The sequence below is a fragment of the Prionailurus viverrinus genome, chromosome D4 (genome assembly GCF_022837055.1).
Source record: "Prionailurus viverrinus isolate Anna chromosome D4, UM_Priviv_1.0, whole genome shotgun sequence".
NCBI lineage: Eukaryota > Metazoa > Chordata > Mammalia > Carnivora > Felidae > Prionailurus > Prionailurus viverrinus.
Genome location: NC_062573.1, coordinates 7,005,120 through 7,020,896, shown reverse-complemented (window position 1 = coordinate 7,020,896; position 15,777 = coordinate 7,005,120). Strand labels below are relative to the sequence as shown.

The 15,777-nt window shown below is 53.6% G+C and overlaps 1 protein-coding gene across 6 annotated transcripts in view; it reads left to right on the top strand.

The window, feature by feature from the left end:
- DAB2IP (DAB2 interacting protein) overlaps positions 1-15,777 on the top strand; it is a 188,604-nt gene that overhangs the window by 65,025 nt on the left and 107,802 nt on the right. For 2 of the 6 annotated variants that reach the window (XM_047829647.1, XM_047829644.1), the window contains exon 1: positions 1,584-1,852. The exons of 3 other annotated variants lie outside the window; for them this stretch is intronic. In XM_047829647.1, coding sequence (XP_047685603.1) covers positions 1,729-1,852 — 124 coding nt within the window. In that variant the 5' untranslated portion in view covers positions 1,584-1,728. Of the gene's footprint in view, positions 1-1,582; positions 1,853-15,777 lie in introns of those variants that run through there. One more of the 6 variants, XM_047829649.1, reaches the window with a different exon arrangement.

Below are 15,777 nucleotides of genomic sequence, written 5' to 3'. Positions count from 1 at the left end.
GACTGGCCAGCACTCTGGGGAGAGGGGCCAGAAGGGTTCTTTGGACAACCCAGATTAGGTTTGGAGAAGCAGTACCCCTCCTGCCCCTCCCCCCCCCCCCATCCCAGGATGGCGCCTGGCTTCCAGCTGTGATCCAGGCTCCTCCTGACCTGGGGGCCCTCCCCCTGGCTGAGGGAGCCCGAGAGGGGGCTCCCTTTGCGAGGTGCAAAACCCGGCCTGGATTTCTGCCCAGACTGCCCCGCCGCCCCCCCAGGGCCACGCCTTTCCAGCTGTTCTGGAGGGCTTCCAGACTGTCTCCAGCGCCCATGTGTGACTCCCTAAGACTGCATGTTGGGAGGCAAGACCACTAGCCTCTGCCACTTTCTGTATGACAAAGGCAAGTCAGCCCTCCCTGGCAGGGCCTCAGTTTCCCCTTGAGGGAAGGGAGCTCCTGCAGGTAGTTGTCTGAATAATTTACAAGGTAAATCCAGCTCCAGGGACAAGTTAGGGGAGAGACAGAGACAGACAAGGGCCAGGATGGTCAGGGAAGGCTAGAGAATTTGGGTCCTGGAAGTAGGGCCTTTGGGCCAGGCAGACCCTTTTGGGAGTAGGGCAAAGAGGAGTGAGAAGGAGGCAGCTGCAGGGGAGGCTGGAGAGAGTGGTTTGGTTGGGGCCCAATGGTTGGAGCTTCAAATACCAAGGAAGGTTGTTTGGACTTGGGGAGCCGTGGAAAGTTCTTGAGCTGGGGAGTGAGTGACCTGGAGAAGTTTTTCAGCACAAGGCCATAGCAGGAGCTGGCAGCTCTCTTCTCCCAGCCTCAGTTTTGCGTCTCTCCAGGAGCGTCGGGACTCTTATGCTGCCTTCCCGGAGCAGCTGTGAACGCTTGGCGGGGAGGCAGACCTCACGGCCTCCGTGGTGGCGTATTTGGGGGACGGTCTAGATCACAGGGGACAGAATGTTGAGATTTGGCCAACCCTACGAGATACGCGGGTGTTCATTACGCTCTCTCTACTTCCTGTGCGCTTGAGAAACACCACAATTGTAATTATATACAAATAATATGTGTATCCAACGGGACCATTTTTAAACTGTGAAGAATAGGCAAGTTTTCTGCGTGAAAGGGATGTCTTTTCAAGCCAGCGAGGGCCAGGAGCTCGCCAGGCGCTGTTTGTGGATCCACACTCAGCCCTGTGAGCTTGGGGCAGAAACGCGCCCTGCAGCGTCAGCCTCATTAGGACCCTAATTGAAGGTGACCGGTTTCGCCGCGCGGTGCCCGCCTGGCCGACTTGCTTGCGTCCTGTCCGGTGTCCGGGAGCGCACGCACGCGAGTGTGCACGGTCTACCCCCGCGGGCGAGCTGGTGCGCCCCGTGCGTCCTGAGGTCGGGCGACTGTTCTCAGGCGCGAGGGGCGCGGACGGTGACCCTCCTGGGGACCTGCCTGGGGTCCCGGGGCACTCCGGGCCGCCTCGCCCCGCCGACTCCAGGCCGGGATTTCTCCTGCACTGACTTTCCGGGCCGGTGCCAGCCCGGCCTCCCTCCCGGTCCCCGGCCCCCGCCGCGGGGCCGGCTGCTCGGAGAGGGCGGGGGCGGGAGGAGGAGTTTGAGCGACTTTGTGGGGCAGCCGTGGCCTCGGCGGCGACCGCACCAGCGCGCGGGAGAAGGCAGGGACGCCCGCCGGGCGGGCCGGAGCGCGCGATGGGGCCCGTGTGAGCGCGCCCAGGCCCGGCCCGGTGCCCGGCGGGCGGCAGCATGTCCGCGGGCGGCAGCGCCAGGAAGAGCACCGGGAGGCCCTCCTACTACTACCGGCTGCTGCGGCGGCCCCGGCTGCAGCGACAGAGGAGCCGCTCCCGCAGCCGGACCCGGCCCGCCAGGGGTAGGCGCCACCCCGACCCCTGACCCTTGGGTCCCCCCTACCGCCACTTCACCACCTGATGCCCGGAATGCCAGGGACCCCCGATCCTCCTTCAGTCTAGATAACGGGAACCCCCCGCGCCCTTTCTGGCTGCCCATTACTGTGTCCGCTTAATCCCCTCCCCCCTCCCCCCCCAGCTTCTCCGTCATCCGCCACCGTCCTGGGGAATCCGAAGATCCCGTCTCCCCTTGTGCCTGGGGCAGGGGAAGGGAAGACTGCCATCGGGTTCTCTTTCTTCCCTTTCTCAGATTCCACCTCCTGTACCACTGTGCCTCAGTGTACCCAGCAGCCTGGCAATGATGTAATTTTGAGAGGGTCTTGGCTTTTCCTTACCTTTCCTTGAGAGCTTCAGCCTCTCAGCTTAGGGCCGGCGCCCATCTCAGTGCTCCCCCCCCCCCCCCCCACAATTTCTCTCCCCAGGGACTTAGGCTTCTCCCCCTCTTGGGTGGAGGGACAGGTGATTGGACTTCAGAGGGTCCTGTCCCAGGAGTCCTTGGCTCCAAAGGAGCTGGAGCTTTTGAATCTGCCTGGGACCCCTCGGAGTGGGTGGGCCCACCTCCTTTGAAAAGTTTCTCTCTTTCAAGTCAGGAGGCAGGACAGGGAGGAGGGGAAATGGGAACAGCATTTTCTTTTTTCCAGTAACTGGATCCTCAGTTGGGAGCGCATGTGATCCAGGAGGCTGCTTTTTGGGTCGGGGAGGGGGGGGGGGGAAGCACAACTTCCTTCCGAGGTTGGGCACCAGGTTGGGTGCAATGGAGTTTAGGGAGAGGACTCCCCGGAAGGAGGAGGGCTTCAAAGGGGCCTTGGTCAAGGGCGAGGGAGAGAGAGGGGGAGAAAGAGAGGGGGAGAGAGAGAGCACGCACGTGAGCGCAGGCAGTTGGTAGCACCCAGCAGGAACCTGGGCCGAGTAGGTTATCTTGGGAAACGGGAAGGCTGAGTTTGATCAGGCCTGGGTTTGAGCAAATCTGTGCTTGGAATCCAGCAGACCTGAGGTCAGACCCCCACCCTGCTGGGTGCTGGTTGTGTGGCTTGAGCCCTGTAGTGTTGCCCCTGAACCTCAGTTTTACCATCAGCTTGAGGGCAAGTCAGGCAGTACGTGTTCATTTGCTTCCCCCAGCATGGAGAAGACTTTTCCCACAGTTGGGGCTGAACAACAACATACACGGCTTCCTCAGGAAGTAGTGAGTTCCTGAAGTAGTGAGTTCCCCATGCGTGGATGGGTTCAAGCTGAGATTGAGAGTGTGCACAGGTGTGTGCTGGGAATTTGGTCCTCCAGGGCCTCTCAAGGCCTGTGACACACATCCCCTTGCCTTCCTTGAAGTGGCCTCTGGCTGCTCCACCCCCATCCAGGCTTAGCCTGAGAGACCAGGGATCTGGGTTCAAGCACTGAGACTTTGGGCCAGTCACTTCTCTTTTCTGAGCCTCAGTTTCTCGAGCTGTGAAGAGGGCTGGCAGGACTTGTAGGGCTCAGTGAGGAAATGGGTTTATGCCATGAGAAATGGGTGTGTACGAATGCCCCGTAATGCTCAGGCCACCCCAAGGCCTCCGCCCCTCCCCTCTCCTTGCAGATGCCCTGCATGACCTCCTCTGCACCTCAGTGCCCTTCTGTCCCTGACTGCAGAGGCACAGGGAGAAACAGAAGTCCCCCTCTGCTCAGCTGACTGGGCAGGAGGCCCTGTGTCCCGCGGTCAGCTGAGCCCCAGCTTCCGGGCCCCACCTGTGCAGGAGCCGCTGCTTTGTGTCCCAGCCTTGAAGGAGCTCAGAGCCTGCAGGGAGTGGGGTGGAGACTGTCATTGAACAGAAGTTCGATCTGGGAAAATCAGGGAGAGCTTCACAGAGGAAGTGACATTTGGACAGGGAGTCACAAGGTGGATAGCATTTCCCTCGGTAGAGGGGGTGGTTGAGTCAGATGTGTGCTCAAACCCCAGTTGGGCACAAAACTTTGGCCAGTTACTCCTCTAAGCCTCAGGGGCCCTGTCTGGTAAACAGGTGTAGTGACAGAAGGGTCATTTAAGAATGAGAGCAAGTGCACTGAAAGCTAGAAGCCTGTGCTGCCTGCAACTTGGGCCTCAGTTGGCGTTCTTACTCTGGCCAGAGAAACAGCCTGTGCACGACGACAGGGAGAAGGAAAATGCCTTGGGTGTTGTGGACAGAATTCGTCCTGGGGTGGGGGAGGGGAAGGACCCGGGAGGGGAGCAGTAGTCTGGGCCAGAGAAAGGGCCTTGCGTGATGGGGAGTCATGGGTGGGCATGAGAGCTGGCTGGCAGGGTGAGAGGTGGAGGCTGGAGGCCCCTGCCCACCTAAAGCAGCCACGGACCTCCTTCCACTAGATCCCCGGGTCCTTGCCTCTGCCCCCAGGGCCGGCCCTCCTCCTGAGGCCAGCGCCCAAACTTAGGTGGTAAGTCATGTGGGGGGAGCCACCCGGTGGCCTTGAGCCAGTCCCTTCTGACCTCAGAAGGACCATGGGGGCTTGGTCCCATAGTGGTGACATCAGGGCCCGGCGGGGTGGTCTCCAGAGCCCCAGCCCCGAACCCATCGCTCCACACCCATTCTGGCCTCTGCCACTAGCGAGAAAGGACAATGACTGAGAACTCAGGGAGTGTGTTTGTTCAGAGACAGAGAAGTGCAGGAAAGCGTTGCTGGAGGCCGGGATCTGCAGCTGGCCGGGTTTCTGAAAGGGGTGTGGCCAGGTTGCCACCTCTGGGGGAGCCCCCTGCGCACAGCTCCCACTGCCCCCTGGAGTCGTGGCGGGGGCCTCACTGTGGACTTGAGAGCAGGCCTTTGTCCTTGGCAGGGTTGCAAGCGAGGGACAGTGTCTGCAGCACGCCCTGCCCCCAGCTTGGAGCAAAGGGGGGCACTAAGCAGAGCTCTTCCTTCTCTGGGCCCTGATTGCCCCATCTGAGGAATAGGCAGAGTGAGACCTGCAGTTGACAATGGCCAGAGGCAGGGTGGAAAGAGTGACTTTGGGATAGTAAGGGTCATCTGGCCATTTCACACTGTGCTCTGTGACCCTGAGTCCACTCGAAGGCTAGCTATGGCTCTTGGATATGAGAGGGTGCTGTCCCCGGTAGAGTGTCATCAGCCAGGGTGCCTTCCCACTTACCTTCCCCAAGGTCAAGGAAAGTGTTGTTCGTCTGTCTGACTTATCTGTCCCCCCAGGGCCGCTGGGGTGAAATGCAAGCTTTCCTCTCTCTCTGGATAAAGTATGGCCCATTTACCCAACTCGCAAACATGTCTTGAGCACCTACTACGTGCTGGGCTCCAGCCTGGGCACTGGGCGGCACATGGGGATGAATGGCACGTGCTCCCAGCCCGCACCAAGCCGCCAGATGGTTGAGGAGGCTGGCTTGCTGAGGTGCCCTGGGGCACAGAGCCCTTTTGAGGGTACAGAGCCGTGGTTAGTGGGAGACAGGCTCTGTTCCCAGCTTGGCAACAAGCTGGTTGTGTGACTCTGGGGACCTCCCGCGGCCTCAGTTTCCCCCTCTGTCAAGCAGGGCTAACCCTGTGCCTGCTGCCTGACATGTCGGGAGACCTGACCTCATGAGAGGTTTTGATTCTTCTCTTCATGTTGTTGTCTGAGTTTTTCCAGGGGTCCGGCCACGTGCCCGACCCTGCCTGGGTGCTAGGGACTTGGTGGATGGTTTCTCCTGAGATGGTCAGGCCCTCCTCCACGTCCATGCATAGCCCCTTTGCATGGCCTTATCTCTTGGCTGCTGTGTGGTCCCTCTCCCCTTTCCCCGGAACTCTTTCCTTTCGGGGTGTCTGAGGGGCCTCTGGAGGGGCTTTGAGCATACTTGGAGAAATGCAGGCAAGAGGGCCTCGCAGTGGTGCCCAGGAGGGCTGAGGCTGACCTCCTAAAGAGATATGGCAGCTGAGTGATCCAACCCCGGGGGTCCAGATGAGGACACTGAGGCACAGAAGCACCTTCATAGAACCAGGGTGGGGCAGGGTACTGGTTTGACACAGCTACTCCCCGGTTGGGGAGTGTGTGCCACCACCCGGAAGGGTGGGGGCTGGAACCACTCCATAGGGACCCTGGCCTCACTGAGACCCGCGGGCTGGCAAGCTGGCTCTGAGCATGGGGTCTGGTTGTATCTTTTGTCCCCTCACCCCCGCCATCTTGGCCCCCCTCAAGGCTCCGAGTCCCAACTCTCTGCCCCAAATGCAACCTCTGTCATTGTACAAGTATCCTTTCCTGCCTCATTTCTTCATTTGTACCTGCTGAGACACAATCCCTCTTGTGGGGCTTGACCCCAGCTTCTCCAGGCCCTCCTCACCCTTACATACCCCGGGAGCTGGGATGCTCACTCCCTTTCATGGCATGTAATAAAGTTAAAATGGTTTTTGTTTGTTGCGTGCTTTCTCAGTGCCCAGCAGTGAGCTTGATTTTGTACTTGCCTTATCTCATTTAACGTTCACAACAACCCTGTGAGACGGATCTTGGCATTATCCTCATGTTATGGGGGAGGAGACTGCAACGCCAAGACTGGGGAGCCTTGTCCGGCATCACACGGCTCAGAAATGGTGGAGCCCAGCTCTGCAAGACTCCAGCTTCTGAGCTTACAGATGCAGCACCTTGCTATTCTGTGGGCAGGCAGATCTTTCTGAGGTCAGGCCTTGGCTTGGATAAGGCCTCCTCCTCCTATCCGATTTGCACAATGACTCCACCAAGTGTTCTCGGCCATCGTCTCCCCAGCTCCTGGCCCTAACTCGGGAGGGAGGCAGGGGAATGATTCTGTTGGCGTCTGTTGGGGGTCAGGCTTCCTGGTCGGCTCTTCCGCCCGCCTGCCTGGGACCGCTCAGGTGATGCCCTGGGCCCAGTCTCACCCCCCGCCCCCACCCCTGTATCCTTACTCGTGTTCTGCCAACCGTGTGCTTTCCCTGGGAAGGCTACAGGTCGAACAGCCCCAGCCCTGTTTCTTCACCACATCTCTTTGTGCTAAGCGGTCAGGGTCCCCTTGGGTGAGGTCCCTGAAGACGGGCAGACAGCCTGAGGCCCACTCTGCAGAGCTATTCATGTCCTTGAGGGAGGCCAGAGGTCCCAGGTCCCAGTGAATCTGCTGGAATGTCAGCCTCTTGGCCCATCTTTATCACCTTTAATAAGAAGGAAGATAATGGCTGAACTTGTGCCAGGCCCTGCGCCAAAAGCTGTGTCTGATCATCTTATATTTCTTTTGACCCCCCAATCCTCCTAGGGGGCAGGGGGCCTTATCGTCACTTCCCTTTGCCCGGTGGGGATACTGAGTTGCCATATGAAGTAAGTGGCTGTAAGAGGCAAGGTGTGAAAGGCGGCTGCTGGGCTCCAAAACCCACTCACACTTAGAAACCGTGCCCAGGAACCCAGCGCTTCCCCTTTTCACGCTCTCTCGTGCTCAGTGGGGTCAGCTTTGCGGCTGTGTCTCTTACTGAAACCTGGTGGTATGAGAGGCCGGAGCCTGCTTTGCTCAGCTGCTGATGGAGGTGGGAGGGCTCCTGGCATCTCCAGCACCAGGGGGCTAACTGTTCGCTTTGACAGCTGGGGAAACCGAGACCCGCAGAGCCAAGGGCGCTCGCTCAAGTTTATGCAAAGAAGTTAACGAGAGATCCGGCTCTGGAATTCTGACCCTTGCGCTCTATTTCTGCGCTGGAATTGTTTGTGGCTCTTCCTCAGGTTAGCCCAGATAGGGAAACTGAGGCAGCTCGTTGGGTCTTCTTGGGGGAGGGGATGGGGGTTGAACTCCCGTGTAACTCGACGCAAACACGCTCACATCCTGGACCACATACGTGTTTTGCGTAGAAGTGACATGAAGCCTTTGGACTGTTTCTAAAAGAAAAGCCAACGACTGTGATATTTCCCCTGCACCTTCCTCTTGAGGCCACTTGGTTTAAATGTCAGGAAAGGGAGAGTATTTCCTGGTCAGGAACATTCAGAGCTCACCGGGAGCTGAAGTTTTGTTTTCTGTTGATTGGGAATTTGGGCAGTCTGTGCCCAGCTCCCCACCGTTACTGGGAAGGTTGTATTTGACAGTAGCTGGGAGGAGGGATTTGAGAATGAGCCTGCGAGATGCCACGCGGAGTGGCAGGGTGGTTATTTTTAGCCGTCCCGATCCAGCAGAGGCATTTGAGCGTTTGTTCAATATTTAATTATCCATCTGAAATTGGCCCACGTGGCCTTGAGTTTGGAAGCGGCTCTCTGTGCTGTGATTTCCTCTGACTGCATAAATAAGGAAGCGAGGGGAATCTCAATAGCCCTCCAAATAATGATAGTGAAAGAAAAAAAAAAAAGAAAAGACCAGTAGCCTTGATACTCAGAAAAGACTGGCTCGGTTCTGCCGTCTAGACAGACCCACCTGTGCGTTAGCAGAAAAGACGAGTCTGCCGAGGACGCCCATCTCGCCCTTGGAAATGTAGCCGCGCTTGGTCTATCCATCCCAGACTCCACAGCTGCCGGGGTTTTATTCGGGATGGGCTTTCCCTCCTTTGCCAGTTTCCTGTGTTGACTTTGACAGCTGCTGGGTGCCCGAGAGGTGGTTTGGGGATTTTGCTTTTAGAAGTCTTGTTAGCTTTTATTTCCCTCCTCTCTTCTCCCTGACAGACAGGAGAGCACTTTCGGCATCTAGGCCGTGTTCTTTCTTTTTTCTTGGCCCTTGGAGGTGATGAGTTGACATGGCTGTGAAATGAAAAAGGCAGAGCGCAGGGAGGATGGGGAGGAAGATGTGGGGCTGGGAGAGGCTCCGTTCCCTCCCCTGAGCCCCTGGCAGAAGAGGAGGGAGCGGATGAGGGAGCGGAGGGGAGAGGGAAGGGAGGGGCCAGAGGAGCCCAGCAACCAGAGATGGGAGATGGGGCTCCTTCTGGGTGTCCCTCTTGGAGTGAGAGGTTTGTAGAGATTGGAAACCAATAAATTGGTTAGGGATAGTCTGAGGAAAAAATCGTTTCTTACCCGTTTACACTTCTTTTCTGGGGACTGAGTTTGGCTTAGGAGTGTGGCCAGGGTGGGAGTCCTCACTGCATGTTATAAATGCTGTGTGATCTCAGACAAGTCACTAAATGTCTCTGGGCCCAGAAGCACTTGTAGCAAACAAAGAGTATTATTATAGGGTGGGTGAATTGTCATGATCTGTTCATCCAAAGCCTGAGGGGTTAATTGCACCTTTATTAGGGCTGATCTAGAAATAAAATGCGATGCCTGTGGAGATCGGAACCATCCAGATGGTTCCTTGGCATCCCTTCCCCCAGAGGCTGCTACAAGTGTCACTTGTACTTGTTCAGAGCAACAGAGCTTTCGTGAGCCACCTACTGTTTGCAAACCCTGTGCCAGGGGCCCTCGTGGAGGATACAGCCAGTCCCCACCCTCAGGAAGCTGAGCCTGGGGGAAGGTATCCTATAATCAGGTTAGCAGATGATGTGACTGGAAGGATAGACAGGGCCTTGAATGGTGAGCCAGGAGGTTGCAACTCCCCCTAGCAAGCCACAGGGAATCAAGGGAAAGATTTTGAAAATAATGGTGATTGTAACGCTGACTTGCATGGTGCCAGGGGCTCTGCTAAGTCCTTTTTTGCATCATTTCATTGAATCCTCATTCTCTCAGTTTCTCTGATCTGCTCCATTTTGCAGATGAGAAAACTGAGGCTATGATTAGGTAAGTTACCTGCTCAGTATTACCCAGCTGCTGAGTAGCAGAGTCAGAATGTTTAACCCTCACTATACTTCCCAGAGCTGTGGTTTAGGAGCGTGAGTTTTAGTAACCAGCGCTCGAGATTGGTGTGGGTCAGGGAGAAGGTGGCGGCAGAGTGCCCATCATTGAACGTAGGTGGCCGTGTTGGCTGTCCAGAAGCAGGAGGCAGTGGGTCTGAGCTGGGAGAGGGACAGAAGGACCAGACCCATTTGGGGGAGTGTGGGAGGAGGTGTCCTTAAAGACTTGGGTACGAAGCAGGGTTTGGAGGCCGGGCAGGGAGGTCATTCACGCTTCCTTTAGAATCCAGAGGGAGGCCAGTGGGTGTGGGGTTCGGGGAGGCAGAGGGCCGGAGGAGAGAAGCTGACAAGGTTGGAGGAGGTGGTACAGGGAATGCCATCCCCATCTGAGGACCAGTGCTGGGCACACGGCCACATTTGCTCCCTGACCGACAGCAAAAGAAGTGTAAGTCCAGTGCGATGAGTTTCCCAAGACATCCATTTCCACGTAATCCATTTGAGTCACGTTTCTTTATTCTGAGATGCTGGGTTTTGGACTCTTTTGGGGGTTAGAACATTCCTTTTATGAGAGGCAAGATGGTGACAATTTTTTTTAATATTTTATTTTTGAAAGAGTGCAAGTGGGGAGGGGCCGAGAGAGGGGGACAGAGGATCCGAAGAGGGCTCCGTGCTGACAGCAGTGAGCCCGATGTGGGGCTTGAACTCACAAACCGAGAGATCGTGACCTGAGCCGAAGTTGGAGGCTCAACCAACTGAGCCACCCAGGCGCCCCAAGATGGTGATAGTTGTTTGACCATTGTATTTGGCAAGACCAACAGTCAGAGGCCCTATTGTTGCCTATTCCCACATGATGCTATGGCGTTGTTTTTAGTCATGAAAATTGAACTGGGTCGTGAAATTCCAAATCGGTAGGAGCCTGGCACTCAGGAGAGCAAGAAAGTGGTGGGATAAGTCCTTCGGAAAGACCTAGGTGAGTTTAGAGCACTTGGGGTGGGGTGGGAGCCGGCAGAGCTGTGGGCTCGACTGGCAAGCCTACTCTGGCTCTTGATGCTTGGGCAGAGGGCCAGGAGTAGTGTGCCAAGCTGGACCATTGGAGAAGTTGGGTGGGAGCTGAGGTCCAAGAGAAACTTGAGTTTCCCGAACTATCTCTGCGGTCACAGATCCACTGGTGTCTAGGCACCTGATTGGAGTTGCAGGTTTAACAGCAAGCAGGTTGGGGCACGAGGCCCTCCCGCAGCAGCTCTCCCGGGGTGGCTCCCTGAGCTCCAGAGGACCTAGGCTGTGGCCCCCAGTCCCACCTACACAGACAGCGCTGGGGCTGGGGGCCTGGGAAGCCCCTCCCGGGGACATTATGGAGGCAGCTCCTGGGTTACTGACGGTCCCCAGGGGAGACCACCAGTTAGGGCTAAACCCCTCTGTCTCCTCTTTTAAAACAAATTTTTTTTTTTAATGTTTTTATTTAGTTTTGAGACAGAGAGAGACAGAGCATGAGCAGGGGAGGGGGGCATAGAGAGAGAGGGAGACACGGAATCCGCAGCAGGCTCCAGGCTCTGAGCTGTCAGCACAGAACCCGACATGGGGCTCGAACCCACAAACCGTGAGATCATGACCTGAGCCCAAGTCAGACCCTTAATTGACTGAGCCACCCAGGCACCCCTATGGCTGTTTTCGTGTTACTTTGGCAGAGTTGAGTCGTTGAGAGATGCCTAAAATATTTGCTCTCTGATGCTTTATGGGAAAAATTTGCTGACCCGTGGGGTGTGGCTAAAGTGCCCTGTCCTCTCCCCAAGGATAATCAACCTCCCGAAGGCAGTGTGTGTCTGTCCCACCTGCGCTTTTATGCTTTTACTGGGTAGGCAAACCCTTCCAAAGGTGTAATATGGCACGATTTTAAAGAACGGATGTGGAGAACCTGCGCCCAGGCAGAGGCGAGCAAACGTGTGTCTGCACCCTGGGAGCTCCTCACGTTCCCAGCACACAACACTCTGCCTGCCCCGGGACAGGCCCTGAGGCTCCAGACCAACGAGCTGCGGGGGAAACACAGCAATAGAAACGGAGGAGGTGACCCTGTAGACCAAAGTTCCTAGAGATCCTTAGAAAGCAAAGGAGGAGAGAGATTCGGGGACCAGAGAAGCCTTTAGGCTATGAGTCCTTGGAGTGACCAGGAACTCCGGAGCTTTCTGGAAGGCTGGGAAGTCCTTGAAAGTGAGGCACACATTTAGGATGAGGAATAGGAGGCATACACTGTCAAAGGCAATTGTTAAGAGGCTCGAGTCGAGGGTCCTAAAGAAGAGCTGGTGACGGTGTCTACAGATGTGGAGAAGTTTGCAGGACTTATCCTGGACTGTCCATGAGGCCGGCCAGGTGCCAGGGGGCAGACCCCACACTGTGCTTTTGGAGAGGCCCCTTCGTGAGGTCCCGGGATGTTAACTGAGAGGAACGCTGTTTCCTTGGCTCTTCCCTCCACCTCCTGAGTACCAGCAGCCTTTCCCCTCCACGTCCCTCTAGGGGAGCTGCTGTGCCCTTCCCCAAATGCTCTGGGCGGGGATGGGTACCCGGGACATGCCCCTCTCCCAGCAGACCCACCCCCAGCAAAGTCGCCTGACTTTGAACCAACGTCCTGAACTTAAAGACAACTTGAACTCTGATCCCAGTTCCATTGGAGAGACAACAGACTGTTAATAGTTCCATGGTCTCAAGACTCCTTCCCTTCCCCACGCCCACCATCACGGAAACAAAATGTGATACGCAGTGAGGCCTCCCTCTTCTCTTTCTGCCTTGTGGCTGGGCTGTGATGGGACCTGGAAACGTAGAGAGAGACCAAGGGCAGGGAGGAAACTCAGCTTCCTGGCTGATTTGGGACCCGTTGTCCTGTCACTCGTCTGTGCATGGAGGCTCATTTCCCATCATGGTGCAAAACCCTTAGGTTCAGAGATTATGGGGCCTGAATCCCGCCTTCTGCATTCCTAGCCCTGTGGTCAGGGTTCTGAACCTGTTTCTTCCTGTGGCACAGTCGCCGTCCCCACATGTTTCTCCCCATTTCCTAGTGGGCCAGTTTTTATTACTACAGGTATCCAATTCTGGATTTTAATTCTAGCTATTGAAAAAACTATCCTTCACAACATCAATTTACTTTTGCATTTTTTTTCCAAAAATCAATTGACCATATACGTGTTGTAGAGTTTCCACATGCTCTTCTGTTCCATTGATCTATGTCCTTATGCTAATACCACACAGTCTTGATTGCTTTAGCTGTATTTCAAGACTCTAAAGTATGTCTGGAAAAGCAAGTAATGTAAGTCTCCCAACCCGTTTCTTCTTATTCTAGATTGTTTGGCCATGCTAGGTCCTTTGCTTTGCCATCTGAATTTAAAATTGAGCTTGTCAGCGTCTTCAGAAAGCCTGCGAGGATTTTAATTGGGATCTCATTGAATCTATAGATCAGTTTGGGAGAAATGCCGTCTCAACAACACTGAGTGTTCCCAATCCACAAAATGGTGTATCTCTCCATTTATTTGGGTCTTTTTAAAAAAAGCCTCCCAGTGCTATATTTTTAGTTATTAGTCTTGTACTTCTTTTATTAAATTTACTCCTAAGTATTTTTGATGGTCTTTGTTAATTACCCTGAAGGATGGAGATGTTAGCCTACTTGCAAACTAGCAGCTTAGCCTGGTGGTTTCACGGGTACTGGCAGAAGATACGAGCCCCATGGGTCAGAGACAAAGGACTCTGGGCATAGCAAGTAGCGTGAGCTTCATGTTTACGTTGGTCCCCTTTTCCCCCAAGTTCCTAGGGCAGTCACAGATGGTCTGTTCTAGAACATAAAATGATCGCTCTGTTGTTTTTCCAAATTATAGTGTCATGTCCCTTACAGGATCTCGGGGGTCAGCTGTTCCTCAGGCTAAAAATTATACAAAGAACTGAAGTTCAGTTTGCTTTAGCATCAAACCATTAAATTAGAAACTTGGAGATAATTTAAAATTTGAATTCCAAGTTGTCATGTACTGAAAGGTAAAGAGAGTTTTAAAGTTATATGTAAAAAAAATCAATATATACACACTTAAAGCTTTATGCCCATTTTAATTTGTCAGAAAAAATAAAGGCTGTTATATCTATAGCCATGTTCTATTTTAATAATATGGTTTTTATTTTTTTTTAAATTTTTTTTAACGTTTATTTATTTTTGAGACAGAGAGAGACAGAGCATGAACGGGGGAGGGTCAGAGAGAGGGAGACACAGAATCTGAAACAGGCTCCAGGCTCTGAGCTGTCAGCACAAAGCCCGACGCGGGGCTTGAACTCACGGACCGCGAGATCATGACCTGAGCCGAAGTCGGCCGCCCAACCGACTGAGCCACCCAGGCGCCCCAATAATATGGTTTTTAAACAAAAGTGTAAAACAGTAAGTCCTGAGGTTGAATTTTGGGGAAAAAATAAATAGCTTATATTTTCTGAATGGAATGAAAGATAGGATGAATTTAATAACACATCTGAATATTTTAGGTTTAGATAATCATGGTTCCCTCTGGAGTGCTATCATTAGAACTTATATGCCCTAGAGGAAGGGTGATTGATGTAAATAGTATCTATACTGAGGATAAATACACAGGGTGCTGAAAAGATGAAATGTTCTCCAGGCACAGATGTGAAAACATCTCTAAGTTATACCGCGGAATAGCCAGCAAAGGTACCCTACCCTCTTGTGGTTTCCAGGTATATGTGGTTATCATGTATGTCCTTTGATAACAAGTACATCGTGGAGAAAGACACAAATTTACATCATATATGGTGATGAAGATTTCTAGAAGGAAACTTGTCTCCTTTCTTTAAAGCAGCTGTCCCTTTGGAGAACGAGAGACGAGACACCTTGAGTGTCCCCTGTCTTAAATCGGCCAGTGATCTGACAGTGCTATCCCTCTATCTTTACTTTAGTGTAATTAGAGTAAGTTGTGCTTTTATCAGTGGCTCTATTGGTTTCTTGTTGCTACTGTAACAATGACCATAAATTCAGTATCTTAACACAACACAGATTTATTATCATACGGTTCTGGAGGTCAGAAGTCTGAAACCAGTGTCCCTGGGCTAGAATCAAGGTGGTGGCCAGGACACTCTTCCCCCTGGAGGCTCTTGGGCAGAGTCAGTCTCCTTGCCTTTTCCAGCTTCTAGAAGCTGCCCGCTGGAAGTCTTTAACCCCCCCTTCCCCCGCCTCCCAACCTCTGCTTCCTTTACTACAGCGCCAGCTCTGCCTTCTCTGACCTTCCTATCTTCCTCTTGTTGGGATAACTTTGGGTCCAGGAGATAATCCAAGGTAAACTGCCCATCTCAGGATCCTTGACTGAATCACATCTGCTGAGTCCCTTTTACCACACGCGTGACACATTCACAGATTCTAGGGATCAAGATGTGGGCTCTTAGGGGCCCATTATTCTGCCTACCGCAACTGGGTAAGGTTTAGTAACCTCTAAGGAACACCTGTCCTTCTCCCAAAGACAGATGACCAAAGGCTGAACTGGAAAAAGCGTGCAATAGGAGGCCCTCTTTATTCAGCTAACTGTTAGAAGCAGATCATAATAAAGGACGGATTTCTTCATTAACACACACAAAGATAGACACAGAGGCATCTAGTTGGACTGCTGTGTCTGGAAAGTTCTAACAACGTGAAGATTCCATGGCCTGTTGCCATGGTGATTTTACCTTTGGCTCTTCCTGCTGTTTACCTGGCCACTCCCGCAGTGGAGGGCGGGGAGGAGGATGGGGAGCTATGTGCCCTTAGCCACCGGTTTGTTCCCAAGTCTGCTTTTTGGACTTTCCTGATCCTCTTTCTGTAACTGGTCATTTGGGCTGCCGTGACTGATTTATTTGTTTCGTTTTCTGATTTTGTTTTTCTCTTCCTTTCCTATGTGTTCAGGCGGCGCAATTCGTACTGAATCATTCTACCACCTATGTGTATTTTTAATTTCACTGTTCGTTTTTGGAAGTCTAAATTATTCCTGGTTCAGTAAACGGTACAGTCATCTGCTCCTACCATAGCCCATCCCATTCTTCAAAGGCAACCTCTGATGATAATGTCTTGATAAACACACATACAAAGGGAAGGTAAAACGTCGTATCAGTTTAATCACATAGACAGCAAATGAACTTCAGCCTACATCGTCTAGAGTAAGCCTTAGCAGTGATTTTTATATATCTGTGCCTCTGACCTCCACACCACTGGC